A 23,215-nucleotide genomic window follows, 5' to 3' on the forward strand; every position below is an offset into this window, starting at 1 on the left:
TTACCCAAACTCGGTGTGAGCATTTTATGACTTTGTACTTCTTTATGCCATGTTAACCCATTGGTGTAATCCCAGGGGATTCCTAAGCTTATCCCCCACAATGCCACCTTCTGTATCAATTATAATGCTGAATCATCTGTTCACTTCAAGAAAATGTCTGAAAATAAACCCTCACATTTGTATCCACTTGGAAATGCAAGAAACCTAGCAGAGATATTCATAATTTCTTTTTTTCTTTTTAAAAAATATTTTAAATGTTTATTTTTTGAGAGAGAGAGACAGAGTATGAGCTGAGGAGGGGCAGAGAGAAAAGGAGACACAGAATCTGAGGCAGATTCCAGGCTCTGAGCTGTCAGCACAGAGCCCAACATGGGGCTTGAACCCAGAAACTTGTGAGATCATGACCTGAGCTGAAGTCAGCTGCTTAGCCAACTGAGCCACCCAGGTGCCCCAAGATATTCATGATTTCAAAGGTCTTTAAGCAGTACATGCTATAGCAATAATTCCTTTTTCTGTCATTCCAAGCCCTGTCCCCTTGCTATCCTGCTTCCTACATACTATGGAATATTTTATAGCAGTGGATCTTTGTCGTAATTTGTTTTCTTTCCCAAAACAACCCAAGAGTCATACAGAGATGCAGTTCACATTGGCCCAAATTCCTTGAGTCTGTAATGAAAGATTTTCTTTGTTCTCCCACATTTGGAAAGGGATTCAGATAACATTTTGTATACTGGAAACTCTACACAAGACATCGATAAACTTGTTAGCCACTCTCTTACTGGAAGATGTGATACCTAAATCTTACTGCTTGTGTAGACCTTCCATGTTACAAAGACTCTAAAAGTATAGGGTGATACCTATCTCAGATTCATTACTTGGGACACTACATACCTACACTGACAGAGGAGTGAGGTCATTCCTTTTAACATCAAGATAATAACCAGTGTCACAGTCCCAAGGCCCAGCCAAATTTCACCAGTGTTTACCCTCTTGGGTAGACTAGCTGTTGCATACATAGCATATTACATAGCATAGCTTCTAACCCAAAGTTTCTATTGCATTCCATTTAAACTAACATTTCGGATCCATGACCTTTGTCACAAGAAGCCAAAGAGGCTTTGTTCTTCTTTAAAAAAACAAAAACAAAAACCTTGTAGAGAATTTCAGCATTAAGTCTTTTTGGTAATCATAAGCCTGTATATTTTTATGCTATGAGAGGAAAGAAACAATTTTAGGTGTGAAGACAAATTCATGAAGACAAAGAACAGCCCATTGCTTAATGTGAGTCAGTTTTTTGTTTTTGTTTTGTTTTGTTTTGTTTTTTAGTATTTATTTATTTTTGGGAGAGCACAAACAGAGGAGGGGCAGAGAGAAGGCAACAGAGGATCTAAAGCAGGCTCTGCAAGCCCAGTGTGGGACTCCAGCTCATGAACCACGAGATCATGACCTGAGCTGAAGTTGGATGCTCAACAGACTGAGCCACCCAGGTTTCCCCATGTGAGTCAGTTCTGCCCTTGCCAGCAGTGGCTGTTCTGCTTGAGGTCTCCTCCACTTTGGTCTTAAGCACCTCTCTGATTAGAGCTCTTCCCCACATAGTCACGGCATTCCTAAAGACCCAATCACATTCTAATGCCAGTCTAACAAAATATTTTACTCCTCTCTGCAAACAAAGAAAGCTGGGGTTATATTAAATCCAGCCTCTTTGCTCCTGTTTCAATGCAAGGGGAGTTTCATAACTGTCTTACAGCCACTGCCCATTGTCCACAAACCCAATGTTAACTGCAAAAACTTTTTTTTTTTCAAATTTGTTAATCTCATATTTTATGTAGATATACCCTATCACTGCACCAGGAAAAAGATGGGTTTGGAATAACAAGAGAAATAACAAGAGGAATAACAAGAGAAAGTAGAACATTTTTCTTTGCTAACAATTCTTGTTTACCCACATGACTGAATCTATGTTTGGTGTTGTTTATGATCATGGACAGTGGAAGAAACAATGAGAGCTTATCACCTTAGTAAGTATAAAAAAAATTATTTGTTCTTTCATTGAGAATCTGTTATATGTCATACTATTCCTTTATAATATAGCTGTTATAAACTATGTTGCCCTCTAAACAACTCGGGCATAGAAATGCTTTGGTTCATACCACAAACAAAGTAACTGACTGCCATTTTCCCTTTCTGCATACAACTAGTTACTCTGAAAATTCTTTTTGTTGTTGCCTTACTCTAATATTAGGTCTAGGATTTAGGATTAAACAGAATCAATCAAACAAACAAATATTACTCATTAATAAAGTGCTGCTTCTTCCCAAATGTATGGGTATAAGAGTCTTCTTCATTTTGTTTTCCTGGACCATGGAAGAGAAAGATGAACAAAAGAGGTTACAATGATAGAGAAATAATTGATGTGTGAGTTTAATTTTGTGTGAGTTGGTCTGTTTTGTCACACCTTCCCTACTTGTTAAGCCTATATTCTAGAAGTCTAGTAAAGACACAATGTTCCTATAGAAGAACATTTTGGTAGTTCATGCCTTTAAAACAGTCAACCAACTGACTGATCTGGATTGTTGTTGTGTTTTTTTTAATGTTTATTTATTTTTGAGAGAGAGAGAAAGCACAAATGGGGGAGTGCCAGACAGAGAGGGAGACACAGAATTCAAAGCAGGCTCCAGGTTCTGAGCTGTCAGCACAGAGCCGGATGCTAGGCTCGAACCCATGAACCATGAGATCATGACCTGAGCTGAAGTCAGACACTTAAACGACTGAGCCAACCAGACACCCTCTTTTGGATTGTTTTTAAAGCTACACCATCTCAGGGTACATATCCCTATCCACAGAGTGAAGTACAAAATAAAACAGAAATTTCTGAATGGGAATAATACTGGGAAATAACGTAGAGAGCTGATCAAAACATCAAGAAACTAAAATCTTATCTTAAATATTAAAAACTTTTTAATAAAAACAGAGCTAGTTGCTAAATTACAGCCCAAAATAGTTGCTATTCAAGCTATGTTTCACAATTCACATTGTTCTAGTAAAGATCTGTGTACCTTCATGGGAAGGAAATACCACATACATAATTTAGATGAGTTAGATATAACTAGGAATTGGCTACCGATATAAGAAAAGAGACTACTTAATTATAACAGAATAAACTTTTTTGGTGTTTGAGTCCCCAGGTAGTGATATGCTAGAAAATTGGAAAGGAAAGTTGTACAAAATATGTAGATAATTCTAGGGCCTTTTCCAGCTTATGCGCAAGTGGGACTAATAAAATGTGACTTCTCTACACTATCAAAGAAATACCCCAAATCTTGCTTCACCAAGATGGTATAAAAATTTCTTAATTTATCTAGAAATGCAACTCAGGATTTATTGAAACCAGTAACCAAAAGGTTAATGGTACTACTCACCACTGCAGACTACTAAGCCAGCTGCAATTTTTACTCAGACCTTTCATTTGTCTTTAAATTTCCCAACTCTCCTCCTCCTCCAGAGAGTCAGATTTGAAGCTTGCCCTCCTGTCTCCTTATCTGGCTGCCTCTCAAATAAACCCCTTCTTTGCTACATAACTCAATGTCTCAGTGATTGCCTTTGCTGTGCATCTAGCAAATGAACTTGGGTTAATTTACATTACAACAAAGGAAACAATGCAATCAGTGGAGAAGTAGGATTTTTTCCCAATGAATGGTGCTAGATGAACAGAATATCCATACAGGCAAAAAATAAATAAATAAAATAAAATAAAATAAATAAAATAAAATAAAATAAATAAAATAAAATAAATAAAATAAAATAAAATAAATAACTGAAACTCTACCTCACAGCTTACACAGAAATAAATTCAGTGGACTGCATATCTAAACATAAAATGTAAAACAATATGACTTTCAGAAGAAAACATAAAAGAACATCTCTGTAACCTAACAGTAGGCAAAGATTTCTTAAACAGGACACAGAAAGCACTAACCATGAAATCTAAAAACTGGACAAATTGAACTACATTAAAATTCCAGCTGGGTGTCAAAAATCACAATTAAAAGAGTGAAAAATCAACCAATAGAGTAGGATGCTATACACCATAATGCATCTGACAAAGGATTCTTATCCAGAATATATATAACATATTACATATTATATATATATATATATATATATATATATATATATATATATATATATGGGGGAGGAATAGAGAAAGGGGATTGAGGATCTGAAGCAGTCTCTGCACCGACAGCAGCGAGCCCAATGTGGAGCTTGAACTCACAAACTGCGAGATCATGACCTGAGCCAAAGTTGGATGCTCAACTGACTGAGCCACCCAGGTGCCCCCCGCCTCAGAATACATATTTTTAAAAACTATTAAACATAACAGCAAGTGTTTCACGAGGATATGGGAATTCAAACTCGTGCAGCCACTGTGGAAACAAATATGGAATTTCCTCAAAAAAATTAAAAATAGGGGCATCTGGGTAGCTCAGCTCAGGTCATACCCCCATCAGGCTCAGTGCTGGGCATGGAGCCTGCTTAAGATTCTTTCTCTCCCCCTCTGCCTCTCTCCTGCTCCTGTGTGCTTTCTCTCTCTCAAAAAAAAAAAAAAAAAATTACAAATAGAATTACTCTTATGAACTAGTAATCACACTACTGGATATTTACCCCCCCAGAAAAATAATTCAAAGGTTTAAATGCACCCCTATGTTTATAGCAGCATTATTTACAATAGCCAAATTATGGCAGCAGCCCAAGTATCTATTTATAGATGATTGGATAAAGAAGATGTGGTATATATACACAATGGAATATTATTCAGCCATAAAAAAGAATGAAATCTTGCCATTTGCAACAACATGGATGGAGCTAGAGTATAATGCTAACCAAAATAAGTCAGGCAGAGGAAGATAAATACTATATGATTTCATTAATATGTGGCATTTAAGAAATAAAACAAATGAGAAAAAAAAAGAGATAAACCAAGAAACAGACTCTTAACTGTAGAGAACAATCTGATGGTTATTGGGGAATGGGGATGGGTTAAATAAGTGGTAAGGATTAAGGAGTGTACTGGGTGATGTAAGGAATTGTTGAATTACTATATTGTACACCCAAAACTAATATTACATTGTATGTTAAGTATATTGGAATTTAACATCAAAAAACTATTAAGTATTAATGAGCTAAAGACATACAACTCAATAGAAAAATGAAGAAAAGACTTGAATAGTCACTTCATAAAAAAGAACAGAGAATGGCTAATAAATATGTAAAAAAAAGGTGTTCAACTTCTTTAGTCATCAGGGAAATGCAAAAGAAAACCACAATGTAATACCACTAACCACACACAAGCAATAAAATAAAACCGTGCCCCATTGGGTTAATGAGGTTGAAACCAGCAGAAAGTTTAAAGCTTGTTTTTCAGAGAACTGTTTCTCCCTAATCAGCTATTGTGTCTTTTCAGACTCCATTAACAAATCCACTAGCTGTCTCTAAGCAAGCCTGGACTCAATCAAGGTCAACTGATATGGTTCCAGCCTAGGAACAAGCAAGGCCCTGCATTTCTTACCTGAAATAAGAAGCTCCAAACCCACCTAGTTTAACCTGCTGTCAGAGGATGCTGATAGCCTTTCTTCTTGTGTCAAGATAACATCATGAGCTCAGGGGCTGAATTTAGCCTTCTGATGTTGTCTCCACTCCCAAAGTGAACATGGAATGTATCCTACATATATGTTTGCTCAATGCACATGCTCCACCTTTCCTCATGTTTCCCTACCCTTTTTATCAATTTGTATAAATCTCAATCCCTAGGATTATTAAAAAACAAAACAAAACAAAAAACAAACAAAAAATTTGTTCTTTCCCCCTTGGTGAAGCACTTTTGAGGTTTGTCCTCCTAGCTTCTGTTCAGCTGCTTCTCCAATAAGCTCTCCTTGCTGCATACCTGATATCTCAGTGTTTGGCTTTCCTTCACATAGGTCAGACAGATTTGGGTTCAGTTACAGAGCAACCACCTTGGAAAATTGCTTAACATTATTTATAGAAGTTGAACATCATAATATCTTCTGACCCAGTAATTCTAATCCTGGATAAATATGCATGTTTCTACAAAAGGCATGTTCCAGAACGTTTAGTTACAATTACTATTTTCCCAAATTGGAAATAACACAAACTGTCATCAACGGTAGAGGTGATATATTTAGGCAATGGAATATCAGACAGGAAAGAATATGAAAAACTCCCAACTACACACAAGTAGCTGAAACAAGTATACGTTGGGCAGGGAGGGGGTACCTCAACACAAAAAGGGTGTATGCGCCATGATTCCATTTATACAGAAACTGTTAGTAATCTAGGTGATGGTTACTTTTGGGACACTGGATCAGAGTACTGGAAGGGGATCTGAGTGGGTATTTCTGGGGTGTGTGCAATGTTCTGGTTCTCGATCTATATTCTGGTTATATGGATTTATTCAGTTCGTCAAAGTTTACCCATATGTATCCAAAAGAAGAAATTGAAAATTGAAACAAATAAAAGAATAGTGGCAGCAACAGTCCAAACGTTGCATTTTAAAACCAAGGAGATCCTAATAAACTGCACATCCCCACCCCCTAAGCCTTGCGTGCGCATCAGGAATATAACGTGAAAACCTCATTGGCTGGGACTAGGTGGCGCACTTCGAAAGCCGCGTCTTAGCACCGCCCCTTCCGTCTCCAGGGTGTCCTGCCTTCCCGACAGCCAGCGTCCGTGTCGTCCAGTCCTACGACTTCGGCTCCCTGGACTCAAGTCCTTGAGGCAAAAAGTGACTCTTGCGCTTGGTGGCAGCCTCTTTTTGGTGACCACCATCTAACTCCCATTTGCTACCCGCCGCCATTATGAACATCCGCAATGCTCGGCCAGACGACCTGATTAACATGCAACACTGCAACCTTCTTTGCCTTCCCGAGAACTACCAGATGAAATACTATTTCTACCACGGCCTGTCCTGGCCCCAGCTTTCTTACATTGCTGAGGACGAGAACGGGAAGATTGTGGGCTATGTCCTGGCCAAAATGGAGGAGGACCCAGATGATGTCCCCCATGGACATATCACCTCACTGGCTGTGAAGCGATCGCACCGGCGCCTCGGCCTGGCCCAGAAGCTGATGGAGCAGGCCTCCTGGGCCATGATCGAGAACTTTAGCGCCAAGTACGTGTCCCTGCACGTCAGGAAGAGTAACCGAGCAGCCTTGCACCTCTATTCTAACACCCTCAACTTCCAGGTTAGTGAGGTGGAACCCAAATACTATGCAGATGGGGAAGATGCTTATGCTATGAAGAGGGATCTCTCGCACATGGCCAATGAGCTGAGAAGGCAGCCAGAGCTGAAGGGGAAGGGCAGGTACGTGGTGCTGGGCTCCAAGGAAAACCAGGAAACCCAGGGAAGCACACTCCCTAGTTCTGAAGAGGATGGTGAGGAGGAGAAGATCCCGGCCGCTGATGATAGTAGCAATGACCACAAGGAACCTAGCGAGTCCACGGAGAGCACCGATGCCCAGAACAGCTCAGAAGATTCAGAGTCTACCTCCTAGAACCTGCTTAAGGTATTCTGTTTTCCCTGATCCAATCCCTTGCTACCCTAAATACTGTGACCTGCCCCATCCCATCCTACCCCATCGCATCCCAGTCCTGCTGGACCACCTGGTGACCTTGAGGAAGAGTACAGACTGGGTTAGAGCAAACTCATTGCTCACTACTGGAAGTTAATAGGACTCCCATTCATACACTAAAAGTAGATTAAATTCAGTAAAAGAAACCAACATTTTCCCTGCTTTTTTGGTGTGAATTATATTTCAGCGTGTCCACATAGTTGGTGGAAGAAATTTCTTCTTTATGGAATTACAGCTAATAAATGCAGAATGAATAATAGGACTATAAAATCACTATTTTGCAACTCTTGATGAAATAATAGATCTAGCCCACTGTCATCAGTGGCTAACACTATTAGGTGAAAGTTGAAGCCACTTTGTCATTATGAATCAGACTGACAACGCTTGAAGTCACTGGGCAAGTGTAACATCACCAAAAGAGTGCCTGGCAAATGTCATATGTCTCCTAACGCAATACTAAGTGCACAGTAATACCTGTGAAATATTCTTGCCCAAAGAAAATTTTATGTGTGAGCATGTGTGTGTGACATTAATCTTGAATACAAACAAGGCTTTAGATCTAACTATCATTTTTAAAGAAAAAAAAAAAGGGACATTAAACCTTGCCATGATGCAATCAGCCAAATCCAGAGTGAGACAATTTTTACAGAACAAATGACCTGGTTTCTCCAATAAACAAAATGTCATTTTTTAAAAAGGAGGAGGAATTTGTTAAAATATATTAACCAAATGCTACTGTTGTGGACATTGTTTGGGTCCTGATTTAAACAAGTCAAATACAAGACATTTTGAGACAACCAAGCAAAATTTGAACACGGGCTGTGTTATTAAGGAATGGTCAATGATTTTGTTTGGTGAGCTAACTGGTATTGTATTTTTTTAAGTCTTCATCTGTTAGAGATACATACTGAAATAATTTGAAGTGAAAGAATAGGAGGTCTCAGATCTACTTTAAAATATTCCAGCAAAAAAAAAAAATAAAGAGGAAAAAAGTTGGGGGGCAAGAAATGTATAAAATAAGAACGGCAACATATGATCATTCTTGAGGTTGCCAATAGGTACTTGAGGGGTTCATTGTGCTATTCTTTACTCTTTCGAATGTGTGAAAATTGACATAAAAATTTCAAAGAACCAAAATTATTATACTTTCTAATACACGTTAGTACTAATACAAAGCAGCCACTAAAAGGTAGTTTTAAAAGACTATTTCATTTCCCTCAGGAACTTTCTAACACCCTAAGAATTTCAAAGATCAGTGAGCTACTGTCAATGTAGAAGCTTTAAATTCTAAACACAGTCACCTTACCCTTACATGTGAAAAAGGCAACTTTCTCATAACAAAGCCCAGTCATGAGTGATAGACATTACATATAGTTAAAATAAATGCTGTTTGATTTACTCATCCATAAACATTTTTACTTGCCAGGGCATGAGGCTTGGGGTTGGTATACAATTGTGATCTGGACAGGTTGATGTTTATATCCCATAACACTTAAAAATAAATGCATTCTATTTTTTTACACATTTTAATGCTGAAACCCAAACTGTATTGCACACTAACCCTATTTTATTTTTCATTCATGTGGTTCCATAGGTTATAAAAATTTGTTTAAAAAAGAGTCTGTCCTCAGAGGAGTCTTTGCATCTGGCTTTTAACAACCTGAATGTTTCAAAATGACTGATTCATTTAGTCTAAGGTTAAGATAAAGGCAGCAAAACAGTCTAAAAGGGAAGGTAAAATTAAACAAAACTTAATTTCTTAAGAGAAGTGTTGTCAGATTTTTATCTGCCTTAAAAACTCTGAAGGAGGTGGGGGTTTGGTTAAATAAGTGATGGAGATTAAGGAGTGCACTTGGCATAATGAGCACTGGGTGATGTAATGAAGTGTTGAATTGCTATACTGTGTACATGAAACTCTTATAACACTGTATGTGAACTAATTGCAATTAAAATAAATACTTAAAATCAGGGGGAAAAAACCCTCTGAAGGGTTCTGTCAAGACTATCTAATTCAACAAGCCTTTTAAAAAATTACCAATTTTAAAATTCCTGTATAGAAGGGCTTATATAATATTGATCTCATCTTTGTGGTACTGGTTTCTCTTCACTTGTTACCCTGCAGCTAAGAAGGATTTTAAGTGGAACAGAGCTAGTTGAAGATAGCTTTAAAAAAATAAATTATATATATTCATATATAAAGGATTTATAATTTTTTAATTTTCATGTTATTTAGATTTTTATTACATATATTTACATTTATATTTATATGTATATAGTTTGATGAATTCAAAAGTAGTTACTATGAGAAACAAAAATGACTGTCACCCTAATAGGGGACAAGAAAAAATAAATATGAAATAAGAAAATTATTGTGTGACAATTATAAATCTCAGGGTCTAAATTCAGGCATAACTGAAATGTTTCTTTATGTTACTGTTACTAAACTTTATTTCTAAGTTCAAGGAGATGTTTCCTGCACTTGGCATCATTATCCTTCTAAGTTGATATTTGCTGAGTCATCTTCATGGACCCCATCAATCTTTGGTCCTCACTATATACTTCAAAGTCCTTTCTACCCAGAGGCCTCTTAAGGTCTCTACACTCTCTGTCATGTTTGGACCGTTTTCGTAGCACAAGGATTAGTCTACATAGGCTAACTGTTCTAAAAAATAATAACCTGCAGTCTCAGTAAGTTAACAGAATACCGGCTTATTTCTCACATCTTAGTCCAATGTAGGTCATCAGTGCGATTGGGATATGAAAGGGAGAGGAAAAAAGGGACTCCTGAATAACCGTAAAGTTATTCAGGAATCCATCCAGAACAATTGTTCGTAACTTTTTTTGTTCCATAGCCTCCTTTGGCAATCTGGTGAAGCCTAGGGATCCCTTCTAATAAAACTGTTTTTTAAAGACATACAAATTATATGGGATTTCAAAGGAAACCATTTTTATTGAAATACAGTTAGCAAACTCTGTTTAAATAAATTTATTCCCATATGAAATTTAAATATCAAGCAGTGGGTCTCATTACTGTTATTTCAATGAGAGTTTAGTTGTAGATGATATTTTGAGATACCTTCAACAGCTGTAATATAATTCAAAAATACCTATGGTTTAGGCGTTCTGGTCGGTGACAAAGCCACACGTAATGCTGGTACTGCTATGCATTGGTGCCTACATTCATAATAGAAGGAAATGCTAAATTTCGTTAAAGGTTAATGAAAATACAGGGGTTTTTTTTTGTTCCAGATCCAAGGTCATCATCTCCTAAATTCTATTATTAAATCTCAGATTAAGAACCCCTGATTCAGTGACTCTGCCATTTTCTAGAATCATGTGTCCACTACGGGTTTACACACATTCAGCTTGCAGATAGGGGAAGAGAATTTACACAGAGGTTTATGTAGGTTTTAAAAGTCTGTACCACTTTTCTAACTAACTGCAGGGGAAGCTAGGAAATGTAGTTTAGCTGTGTGCCCAGAAGGAAAAATAATGACTTCTGGTGATGAGACAGCATAGTTTCTGCAACAGTGGGAAACATCCTAGTGGTGCTGTGGAGTATCAGAAATTCTGCTTCCCCGCAGAGCTTGGGAACATTCTGCTGCTCCCTCTCCAAAATGTGGCCCAGGGAACTCTTGAGGCCACCCAGTGCTACCTGCTTAGTCGCGTGACACATGTTTTCTGCTCTTGTACAAACTTGGGCGTGGGAAACTGGGATTCTGCCACCTTGCTGCCTTTATGCCTCTCATTAAAGCCTGGAAGAAATGCCCCTTCTATTCTGAGATCCCTTAAACTGCCTAAAATCTCAGTTATCATCCTACTCAACAGGGTCACACTAGTATATACACTTAGTTGTCTGAATGGGAAAAGCCTGTGAGGACAGAAAGAACAGGAAGAAAAAAATTTAAAGGTTAATTATCCTGCACACAGTTATGGCACACCTTCTTGTGGAGCTGGAGTTCAAATACCTATGGAATAAAGTCCTGAAAGAATAACTCTATTTTCCTTTATCTCCTCCGTTGGGTCTAGGCAACAGAGATGGTTAAAGTTAGAAGTGATGGTGAATAGGGCAATTGGTAAAGGAGACTGAATGTCTTCATGTACAAAGTAATAAAAATTACTGCTAAAAATATGAGAACTCACTATGTTGTAGATACTATTCTAGGGAGTGTCTATGAATGCTCTCATTTAATCTTCATAACATCCCCAGAAGTAGGTACTATTACTCCATTTTATAGATGAGGGCTGCATGTCTTACAGATGATAAGTGGAGAACAGGGACGCAAACCACGGTAGTGAGATTCCGTGATGGTACGGATTAAATGAGACAGTTCCTGTAAATTGCTTAGCACAATACCTCACATACAAATATTCTGTAAATTTTAGCTCTTAATATAATCTGTAGTAATAGGAACCATTCAACCTCTTTCCTTTTCTTTTCCACAGTAATCAAATGATAGACTGTTGTGTATGAGCAGCAACAGTTTGCAATCTTGGAAGGGAGATGCATCTTAATGATTAAAATAGCTTTCACTGACAAGCTGAATGTCAAAGCATTCAGCTGAATCAATGCTAATCAACAGCAAAGTTTCTAGGGAGCCATAGCAATGAAGACAGGTCAGTTCAAAACATGCTAGTTGAGGCAGGAATGCCATCAAGCTGATGCTTATCTCCTGACAAGAAATATGTGCTTGATGATTAATAACAAAAAAGAAAAAAAAAAACACAAAAATCTCAAAATTTTCCATTGACTTGGCAATACTGAGTTAGCCAGGGTTACTTCAGCGACTCTCCTTTCTGGTTTATTCTTTCTGTCGCTAAGCTGTCATCCTAACAAAAAGTTGTTAAATGTTCACATGAGCATTCACTGAAATAGACTGTTCTTAATTTTACCAGACAACTAATTATAACTGGAATGATATAATGAAATATGGAAGAAAGTTAGAGACTGACAGGTCTGGTAAATTCCTAGTATAACCTTACCCCAGATATGCCAGAAACCATAGATTTCAATGCAAATGCACTCTATGAAGATAAAGAGGGGGTTGGGAAGAGATAAAACATTGTTTTTGAAATACTAATCAGATAGATACAATTTGTTGAATTATTTATAATCTCTAACAATGTCACTTTTCAGTCAGTGAATGATGTATATTTAGGGTGAATGAAATACCAACTTTGTCAGGGGTAACTGATAAAAGCAGAGGTTTTTCCTAAATTCTGTACTCTATCTGTGCTCCAGTATATAAATTCTAATGAGCTTTATGGTAAAAGATACAAGGAAGAGATGATATGTGAATGGCAGTGGTCTAGGAACCAGAGGAACAAACGCAAAATGCAGAATGAAAACATTCTGCAATGCTTTTCTATGGACTAATATCCTCAAAACACCATAGGTTTTTTTTTTTTTTCTTTCTTTAAGCAAACCATAAAAGTAAAGCATAAGTTCTGTTTTGTGTTCATAAAATCTTGTTAATAATTAAAATATTTCTCAGGCTTCCATTGCCCACCTTTAAGAAATCTGGATATGTAAAAATTTGAACTTTAATAAGCTCAATTCAGGGCTTTAATATTCATATTTTAAAAAGAATCATTATAAAAAATGTCTGTACCATTAAACAGCAAACTACCCTAGGGCATTTATTATTTCGTTATTTGACTTTTAAAATTTAACTTCTTAAAATGATCAAGCAGTACTTACTGAGAAAATTAAAACAACTATGTAATATTTGGTTTTTGTATAACTACCTTTGCATGCCTATCTTAATTCTATTTGAAACACATTGAAAAAGGTAATGATAATAGTCTTTCTGACCCATTCTCTCACATCTTATTATTTTTCTATTACAGTAAATACACTTTAAAAAAAATAAGATCTTTGTATTGTGTGCCTCTGACTGTCCTGCAACTTGATTTACTATTGTTATTCTAGAAACTGACTTTTCTGTAAGTATGATTTTGTGGAAAACAAAATGCTTTTTAACTTCTCTGTGCATCCTAGCCTTTATGTTCTTATTTTTATTTTATAGACGAGAAAAATGCACCTTTCCTGTTGTAACGTCCTGTTGTTTTGTTGGCAGCCGTTCAGCAATGGGCAGCAATACTCGACTAGCTTTTCTTTAACTTATGTATTCCGTTCACATATCCTATACACCTTTCTACCTTACTAAGGATAGGGTCCATGTCTCATTTATCTTTGTTTCCTAAACTCTTGGCACATTATTCATTCATGGTAGGTACTCAGTAAATATTCATTGAAGGAAGGAAGGAAGGAAACTCCCAAATTACCTCTGCAGTAATTTTAAAAAGGAAAGTAGGGAAAAGGTATAAAAGGTACTACTTCCTATTACCTAATATAATTAGGACACCTTTAGGTTATGAATAAAGAGACATAATGGATATTTTGGTTTCATCTCCAGGCCTCACAGAGAGAAAATGTGACTTATAGAATCAAACACATTGTATCCAGCTTATCAAGAGCTAAAAAAGGCCCCTCCTTTCTTAAGAATTGAAATAAACTTCTTTTTGAGTGGAGTAGGATGGGCTAGAATTTGAAGATGCCAAGAAAAAGCATCTTGGTTTCTTTAGGTTTAAAATAGGATTTTGCAGGGTGTTTCAGTGTTCTCCCTCCTCCCCGTTCTCCTGGAAGAAGTGGCTTTTAGGTGTCAGGAAAAGTTCATGTGTCCTCATGGCTGAGAGGGGAGAGAGCCCCAGATCCCTGTGTGGATCTTTGTGCTGTCATCTAAATTCTCACTGGCATCCACAGAGATAGATCTAGTCTAAACGGGCTACTGGTACCTTATTGGTCTGCTGCTAAAGCCAGTATTTTATTCTTTTAGAGTGGTTAAAACCTGTAGCCTTCTCTTGCTCACCTGCTCTCTTCTCACTTCTCAACAGCATTGCAGTTCCTCGCGTCTCAGCCACGCCTGCCCTCTGAGCCCTGGCTCAGCCTATATGCTCTGCAGCACCTTTTCTGGGGTCATCTCACAGTGACCCCAGTGGCTTCTCACTCTCAACAACCTTCCACATATCTCACTGCGATTATAAAGGAACACCTGGATACCAGAGCCTCCTGCACAAGAGCCAAGAAAGTTTGAGGCCTCCCATCACAGAACCTTCTTTGTCCTCCTCACACCATGCCGCCCGTTTTACTCTGTTTGTTGTAGTCCTGTGCTGGGTGTGGTTGTCTGGCAAGGTTGCCTCTTCCTGGAATGCTAAACAGGAAGCCCCTCTGCTTTCAGTTTTTGCCATTATTTATCTGGGTTCTCATCCTTGAGGGGGCTGTCAGAACCATCAAGTCAGACCTTGTGCCCCTTTCCTCTTCTTTCTTCCTCTTTGCTGTAAGAAGTATTCTGTTTTCTCTTCTTTTCTCTGGGAACTCATCCTCTGTCATACCCTTCCCTTTCTTGAGGAGGTATTCTCCTTTCCAGTGGGAGAAAGTCATGAGCAAGAGCCTCTACAATGTAATCAGAACTTGGAGATTTTAAGAAAAGGACAACCAGTAATTAAATTGTAATATCTGATCTCCTTGTTTGTGTCAATTTGGTTTTCTTGTTAAGGACGTAACTTGCCATTTACTGCGTGCCAATGATATTCAGGCAATGCTAGGATTCTTATTAATGACATATTTAATTTTCTCAGCAACCTTACAAGGTAGGCTTATTATTCCTGTTTTATAGATGAGGAAACTGAAACTCAAAGAAGCAAAGTAAATATCTAGGATCTGAACCTGAGTCGATTTGAATTCAAGGCCAAACTTCCTTTCACTTTCCTATTACCACTCTTTGCATTTTATTTATAAAAGTGTGAAAACTATAGCAAAAAAAGAAAATCTATGGTTTAAAATGTTCTGTTGACTTGATCCATGGCAACTCTATGTCATTTGTAAATATCTGTATATAATCCACCGCTATAATTCTGTTTTACTCTTTTTCTCCAGTAAAAATAAGTGAAGACAAAGTACTTTGACCTCTGCAGTATAAGTCACCAGATAAATACAGAGTTACCATTACTTAACGTAGCTCTTATATCCCTGAATGTGAATTACCATAGTATATAACATTTCCTATGTTTAAATTTTTATGAAAACCAGTGTATATGGTTTTAAGTCAAATCCTTGACATTAACCATCTGATGACAAGAAATAAATCTGTTCTCTGTAATCATAATCAGCCCTGCTAAGCACTTCTTACAAATCTGCCCCAATGCACTCTAAGAATGCTTACCTAATAGTAAATGATTGCCTGAGGCATATAAAAGTTTTTTCCCTACACAATAAGGATTTGCTGTTTCCTGTGGTAATACAAACCTCTCATCTATCTTTCCATTTTTCCTTTTTTTCTTTTTAATTTTCTCTCCCAGCTCTAAAACTATTCCTTCCCCTCAAGCATGTGTTTATCTCTTTATTTTTAAATATTGCAGCTTTCTAACATCTGTCTCTAGGGCAGCATAATCTTACTGATGAAATATTCCATGTTTTCCTTGAGCCCTTGTCAATATGTCTTCGTGTTAACAGCTTAGCAGATGGAGAAACAGAAGGAGTAGCCTCAGCTTACCTGAATGATTTCTCTCCAGCACCAGGCACATTACTGTCTGTATGAACTTGATGATAGGGATTGGAGTAATTGGAAAATAAGAAATGATATCTGAGTTTTGCAGTGTTATTTACTAAAACTATTGGCTGCTTTTCTTTGTTACCATTATATCCTTTTTCCCAGTCTCCTACCAAAAGAAGGCAGAATTATAGCAACTACCTAGTTTGGACTGTGCCTATGTAGATAATGAAAGTAAAATAAACAATAATACTAATATTGCTTTGGATGTAAATTAGCATGTTCCCAAGCGGTTCCAGAGTAATAATGGTGATTTAGCAGCGGCAGCAGCTTTCTGGAACACTGAAATGGAGGGAACCTGTGACACTTCTGTTTGTAATAACATTGTTCTTCGCGTAGAACAAAGTTTTGTCGTTTTTTAAATGGGCTGACTTCTTTTTACTTAAATACAATCCTGGAAAGACATCAGCAAGACTTTGAAGCAAGGATGTAGGGTAGTTAATGGTGAGCACCGTTGTACTAGCTGGAGAGAATGGCCCACACCCTCTCCTTTACTTGGAAGAACCTACTGGATGGGCTCAGGTCTGTCAGAAAATTATTCAGAAATATTAATTCTCAAGATGAAAAGTTTTCTTTGGCCAAAAGAGAGAAACTTGCGAATGAAGCCTGTGAGTTACCTAGTTCAAATCTGTATGATTTTCCCTTTGAAAATGAGAACGAGGGGCAGGAGATGCTCATCTAAAATAAAAGTAATGGGGTGTGTGGATGTGTTAGAAAAGTAGGGAGTTGTGCTGGAAGTTAGTTCAAAGCTGGGAAAATCTGGAAAGGATCAGGACTCTGAAATAGCTGAAGGGAAGTTTTCTTAAATTTTTACTTGCAGATGAATCCTCTCGGGGATCATGTTAAAACTGCGGATTTTTGTTTCAGTGGGTCTGGGGTGGGGGCTGAGTGTCTGCATTTCTAATTAGTTCCTAGACAACACTGATCTTGCTGGTCTAGGAACCACACTTTGCCTAGTGAGGGTCTTAAAGCTCATCTCCCACTTTGGAACTGAGTTCAGAACACCTGTGACTGGCCCTTGGGTCAGTTTGGATTAGACACTAATTCAGAATCCCATTCTGAAATACACAGTCACATAAGTCCGATTTGTCTTTGGAATTTTGTTACATTACATTGACAGCCTAATAATTTCAATAAAAATTCCAGATATATTTCATCAAAACGTGTACACCAAAAAAGTGTATATACACAGTACATAAAATGTGTTGATAATAATTGGCATTGCATCATCTATTAGAGAGTTTTGATACGTTAATATTTCCTCACCTTTCATGTCCAAACAAGTAAACAGTATATGAGATTTTTAAAAATTTCACTTTCCACTGTCACTCAATTTATTGTGTTCTTTGGTCCATAGACTTCTCCAGACACTAATAATTTTTTCCATGCTGACATCTGACACAGAATTTGAAAATGAACACAAGCCTTTGTTTTGTTTTAAATTGGAGCATCAGACATCAGACCTTTATGTGGAGGTGGTGTGGGAAGCACTTTCAAGAGAGTTTTCTGTCCAGGGATGAGAATTTCTGGCCCCGGAGTTTTCAACCTATGCGTCAAAGTCACCCAGGTGCTATGTTAAGATGTAATTTCTCTGACTCCAGCTCAGATTGTTTCGCATTCTGCCATCTGAAAATCACTGACCAGTACAAGGTATTGAAGTCCTCATAAAGGTAATTTTAAGGGCATTTTTTTTCCATGGTGATACTCCCCAGATTTTAATTCATTTGTCAAAAGCGGCAAAAAAAAAAAGAGAAGATACAACAAATTTTTGTTTCTAATAAAACATATATGGGGATAGTTGAGGTGGTATATGAGAACTCTGTATATTCTGGTTATTTTTCTGTAAACCCCAAACTGCTCTGAAATAGTCCATTAATTAAAAACTAAAATATACAAACACAGAATTTTACATACGTGTGATCATTTAATACATCTATATGATTATTCATGTATTTTACATAAATGTGATTATATTATGCATGTTATTTTGAGGACATCCTTGTTTTGGTCATGACTTGCCACCCCATCCTTTCCCAAATCCACCCACATCCCTTTCCTTTACCTAGCACGTTAACATAGTTTTATCCTGTGTTTTTTCTCCCAAGTTCTTGTAAAGCAAACAGTAGTTACAATTTAGCAATTGTGGTGTACAGAACAAGCTTGAAGAATAAGAACACTCACAAATCACATTGGAATGTTCTTGTTTCTAGAACCAAAAGCTCAAATAATGCAATGTCCAGTTAAGAACCAGATACCAGGCCAGTGTGGAACCACATGCCCTTCTATTCATGTTTCATTAACTCCTCCTATCCCATCATCATTTGGGTGTTCTGAGTTAGAATTTGTATTAACGGTACCCAGCCAAAAACCAGTGAAACAGACCAAGTGACTTATTAGCAAGGTCCTTCTTTATACTTTTTTCTAGACCTGAATGCTTCTTTGAAATCTTAAAAGATACAGTTCATTTCCTTGAAGCACACTTGAAGGGTTATTTAAACGCCATGTTTCCTTATATGGACATAGGAATTACATTTTGTGAATTTCTGGGGAGGGAAGTCCTTTCATTGTAAATCATACATAAATTGCTTTCCTCCACAAAATTAAGATAGATTTTGCACTTTGGGAGCGGGGTCATCACCTCCACTGCATATTATAAAAGCTTACCTAGAGAACATAGTCTTTAGCAAGTTGAGCAATTTTCGCAAGAGGTGGTTTAATAGAGTGGGAAATCACAGACTTCAGAGTCCAAAGGCTTAACTTTTAATCCTGGTTTGGTTTATTACTACCTGGATATCCGCTGCCATGTCAATTTTCTCATTTGTAAAATAGAGATAAAAATAACTTCCATACCCTCAGGGCCATTGGGTAATGAGGTAGTATAAGAAAAACTTCACTGTAATTTGTAAGAAGACATGTAAATGTTATTACTAACACTTCTACTTTCAGAGGTTTTTATCTCCATATTCAAACCTGTGCAAAATAACAGTGATCATTCATTTTCCTCCCTAGGCATCCAGAAAAAAATCAATGCTTTGGCATGATGAATGTGTAATGTGTGTGAGTATTTTAAGGGATGACGTCTGAAGAAGGGAGTGAATTCCTATAAATGTAGGAAATCAACTATATATTCATTTAAAAAGGGGGGGGGCTTCTTAAAATTGTTTATCTCTTGCTGTCTAGGACCTAAGCATTCATATCAGTAAGATTAGTCATGTAAATCAAACTGTACTTATCTCCCATTTGCATGGTTTTAAGTAAAAGAGATACACACACACACACACACACACACACAGAGTGACCAAAGTTTTCACATACTCAAAAGCTTTAGTGAACTATGGTAGTGCATTGAGGCAAACATCTGGTTGGTTTTTCATACCCAAGCCCTAAAGAGTCCCTACTTTATTACTGAAAGCAGATACAATTTAGTTAAATAATAGATGTTATAAAGAATTTTGAAAACTTATGGACTCCTTCGCATAAGGAGTCTTGTAGAAAGCAAATATATATATATATATTATATATATATATATATATATATATAATATATATATATAAAGCAAATGTTCATTTATATTTGAGAGAGAGCATGAGTTGGGGAAGGGCAGAGAGCAAGTGAGACACAGAATCCAAAGCAGGCTCCAGGCTCTGAGTTGTTAGCACAGAGCCCGATGCAGGACTCGAACTCACAAGCCATGAGATCATGACCTGAGTTGAAGTCTGACTCTTAAAGGACTGAGCCACCCAGGCACCCCGAGGAAGCAAATATTTCTAATTGGACATTTTGTGTCCTGGGACAGTGTGCCCTACATAGACTCTCGGTGAGTGAGAGGTATACTTTTCTTTGGCAAAGTAGAAGAAAGACCAGTGTGAAGGAAAGTTGAGAAAGAAGAACCAACGCCACGAGAGTGGTCTTATCAGTCTAGGAAGATGTACATTTGGAAGTTGAGAATACAGATTTTAAGTCCCTTAAAGTCACTCTTGCCTGTGTATCCCTTGTAAAGTACTCCTCGTATGAAAAGCAATGATTTTCAGCACTTCATACATGTGCCTCATTTTATTTTCTTCCTTAAAATTGGGGTTCTGGGGCAGGATTAGATCAGTTTCTATCCAGTAAGAATCTAAGGCTAAAGTGTCACAGATTTTGTGTGCCTAGTTGATTAGCATCTTTGTCTCAACTGCCTTAAGTTAATGGGTAGTCGTATTGGATAGTGGTTAAGCTCACATATTTCAGGTTACAGCTGAAGTTACACTCTGAGGCACCTGCTCTGGAAATATTTAAATAATCCCATATACCCTGCTTTGTAAGGATGGCAACACTATGAAAACTAACCCTTCCCAGGCTTAATAATAGCACCTGAAATAACCTGAAATAATTGTTCGTCAGCTGATGATAAACATCAAAATTCAGAGTTAGAAAATCAGTTTAAGAGTGATGGTGTATAATAATGGAAGAAACTGTCAGCTGTTAGAAACTCAAAGATTGCTTGTGAAATTTGTTTTAGGTCTTCTGTTATCCTTGTCAAAAAAAAAAGTATAGATCATTTTTTAAACAACTGATTGGAATCCTATTTGCACAATGAAAGGGGATAGTTTCAGAATAAAGAAGGCTGCATTTATAGTTTAAATTTTTGTATACAAGTACAATTCTAATTGGAAAACATTTGGGTCAGTTTCACTAAAACACAGGAGTTCCTGTTTTTGATGAGGAAAAAAGCATAATAGGGGCTTATCTTAGAATGTAAAGCTTTTAGAATCACCCTGTAATTCATGGCTTATCCCTGGGAATTCAAAGCTTTATAAATTATAAACCTTTTCCAGGACATGGTACACACTGTCTTATGTCAGATAGGGCTAGGCTAAGCCAAGGGCATAAATTAATTTTCACTTTTTCACCCTGAATTCTTCTTCCATCCCTGATACTCAGTATTCTACTATTCTTTTCTGGCTTAAAATTTACACCCCTTGCCTAGACCTGAATTCAAAATAACTCGTATTCTTAGATCACATTATCATTTTTCCCGTTCTCTTCCTATTTCCCATAAATAAGCCAATAGATACATGGTTACAGATCTCACATCAGAGCTGATAATAAACAGGTTTTTTTTTCAATTCACATTAAATGATTAATAACTGGCAGGCTTGATCCTTTGAAGAATATATGTATTTAATTCAAATGAATTTCTCTCTGATTGGTGGCCTAAACCTGCATCATTAATACCATTTTCATCCGGTCTCTTGGAAGATCTAAACTGAGACTCCATGGGGGTTGTCCTGCCATCTTGGGCCACAGTTTTCAACAGAAAGGAGGAATGTATTTCTTATCTGTGAGCAAATGAAGGGATAGGGCACTAAGTAAGTAATGTTTGTTTTGGAAGACCCAAAACTTTTTTTTTTCTTTCTGCATCTTTCCTCTAGTTCTTTCTTATTCTTTCTCCCATTATCTTCAATAATCTTAAAGTCTCAATTTCTACATCCACAAAATAGGAATAATTGTAGGAGTTCTGTAAAAACTGTAAACTTGTTGTAAGGGTTAAATCAGAAAATTAATGTAAATTATCCAGACCAATATTCGTAAAATATTAGGTGCATAATAAATATTGGTTCCAGCCACTTCCCTTTGAATTAGTAAACAGTTTAGGAGGCTAATAATTCGAATGTAGGATTTTATGTTTGAATATCATTTTATGCAAAAATATTATTCAGTGATCATAGCTGTTTCTGTCTTCGTGGTCTCTATTTCCATTCTCCTCTTATTTATCTCTGAGTGCACTCAGGCAATAGCAGGTGCTCAAGTAAAAGCATGACTGAATGAAAAGGAAGGGTTCGCAGATGAGGAATAATTGAGCCAATGAAGATTATAACAAATCCCACTATATATCAAATAATGGTAGAACAAGGGTCTTTTACAATCAATAAACCTTATTTTAAGAAGAAAACACTCCAGTGCAGTTTTATGCCAATACTAAAGAACTTCTATTTCCAGTCTGTTTTCAAATCTAAAAGCCAAATAATATTATCCTAACATTTCCTTGCATAAAACATAAAAATAAGAGGTAGAGTAACTAAGAACACTTACCAAATCTCTTAATCAAGATGTGTTTCTCCAAATATAATAGCAGAAATTCATTTAAAGTAAGAAAGCACGATTATCAGTGAAAACTGGGACTTGCAAATCCAATTTGCACTTTGGATATTACATTAATATTTGAAATGTTTTAAAAATACCACAGTAAAATGTGTTTTTCATAGGTATTTCTTTATGCTTTTGAAAGGGGAAAAATGGCTAAAGTACTATTTTATTCTCTGTTCAGAACAAAGTCTGTTTTGTCTATGAAAAAGAATAAATGAGAAACGATCTCCAAGAAATCATCTTGACCAGCATTAATGACTAGTTTGGTAGTTAACAGCCTGAGGCATAGCCAGAGGCCATTAAGGCTCTTGTAGGGGGAGAAAGGTTGGGGGATTGTGGTTTACCAGTAATTAACTATAGGTATGAATCAAAACTTCCTAAGAAAATAGATAAAAGTTCTTCGGATGATTCTATCAGTATTTATCTTTTCATTAACCCCTCCCCCACTATTTTAATAAATAGGAAAAGAGGATGTTGCTATCATTTCACAAACCAGGTTGGATTGGAAATAATTCATTTAATGAAATGAGGACACTCAGGGGACCAATTAATGGTTTTTCAGGCTTAGACTATACAACTATAAGAACCACTTAAAAAAAAAAAAAAAAACTGAACCCTCAGTCTAACACATTAGTTGATTGTTGGTGAATTGAAACTCAATCATGAGATCATAAGGATTTTTTGGAGCTTCCAACCCCTCCCCTTTAGTTTTAATCCTATCTCAATAAAGGTAAATACATAAGGATTATAAATAAACAAATCTGAAGTAATATAGATTGGGAGAACCTCAAGAGGGTCAGGAGATAATGAAGATTATACCTCAATAT

The 23,215-nt window shown here is 36.9% G+C and overlaps 1 protein-coding gene across 2 annotated transcripts; it reads left to right on the forward strand.

Annotated features, from left to right (window-relative positions):
* Nucleotides 1-6,673: 6,673 nt before the first annotated feature.
* NAA11 (N-alpha-acetyltransferase 11, NatA catalytic subunit) lies at nucleotides 6,674-18,120 on the forward strand. 2 transcript variants are annotated; one of them, XR_006201874.1, is made up of 2 exons: nucleotides 6,674-8,500; nucleotides 14,544-18,120. XR_006201874.1 is itself a non-coding variant. In XM_042936107.1 (2 exons), exon 1 carries the CDS (start codon nucleotides 6,873-6,875, stop codon nucleotides 7,566-7,568), a length of 696 nt encoding a protein of 231 aa, XP_042792041.1. In that variant the 5' UTR covers nucleotides 6,674-6,872; the 3' UTR covers nucleotides 7,569-7,580; nucleotides 14,544-18,120. The 2 variants fall into 2 exon arrangements, 1 of the variants encoding a protein (XP_042792041.1); XM_042936107.1 differs by having other exon boundaries at nucleotides 6,674-7,580.
* The last annotated feature ends 5,095 nt before the right edge of the window (nucleotides 18,121-23,215 follow it).

The sequence above is a fragment of the Panthera leo genome, chromosome B1 (assembly GCF_018350215.1).
Source record: "Panthera leo isolate Ple1 chromosome B1, P.leo_Ple1_pat1.1, whole genome shotgun sequence".
Taxonomy (NCBI): domain Eukaryota; kingdom Metazoa; phylum Chordata; class Mammalia; order Carnivora; family Felidae; genus Panthera; species Panthera leo.

Bases quoted from the DNA above. Each gene is read 5' to 3' on its own strand.
- NAA11 (XM_042936107.1), top strand. From the start codon at position 6,873: ATGAACATCCGCAATGCTCGGCCAGACGACCTGATTAACATGCAACAC.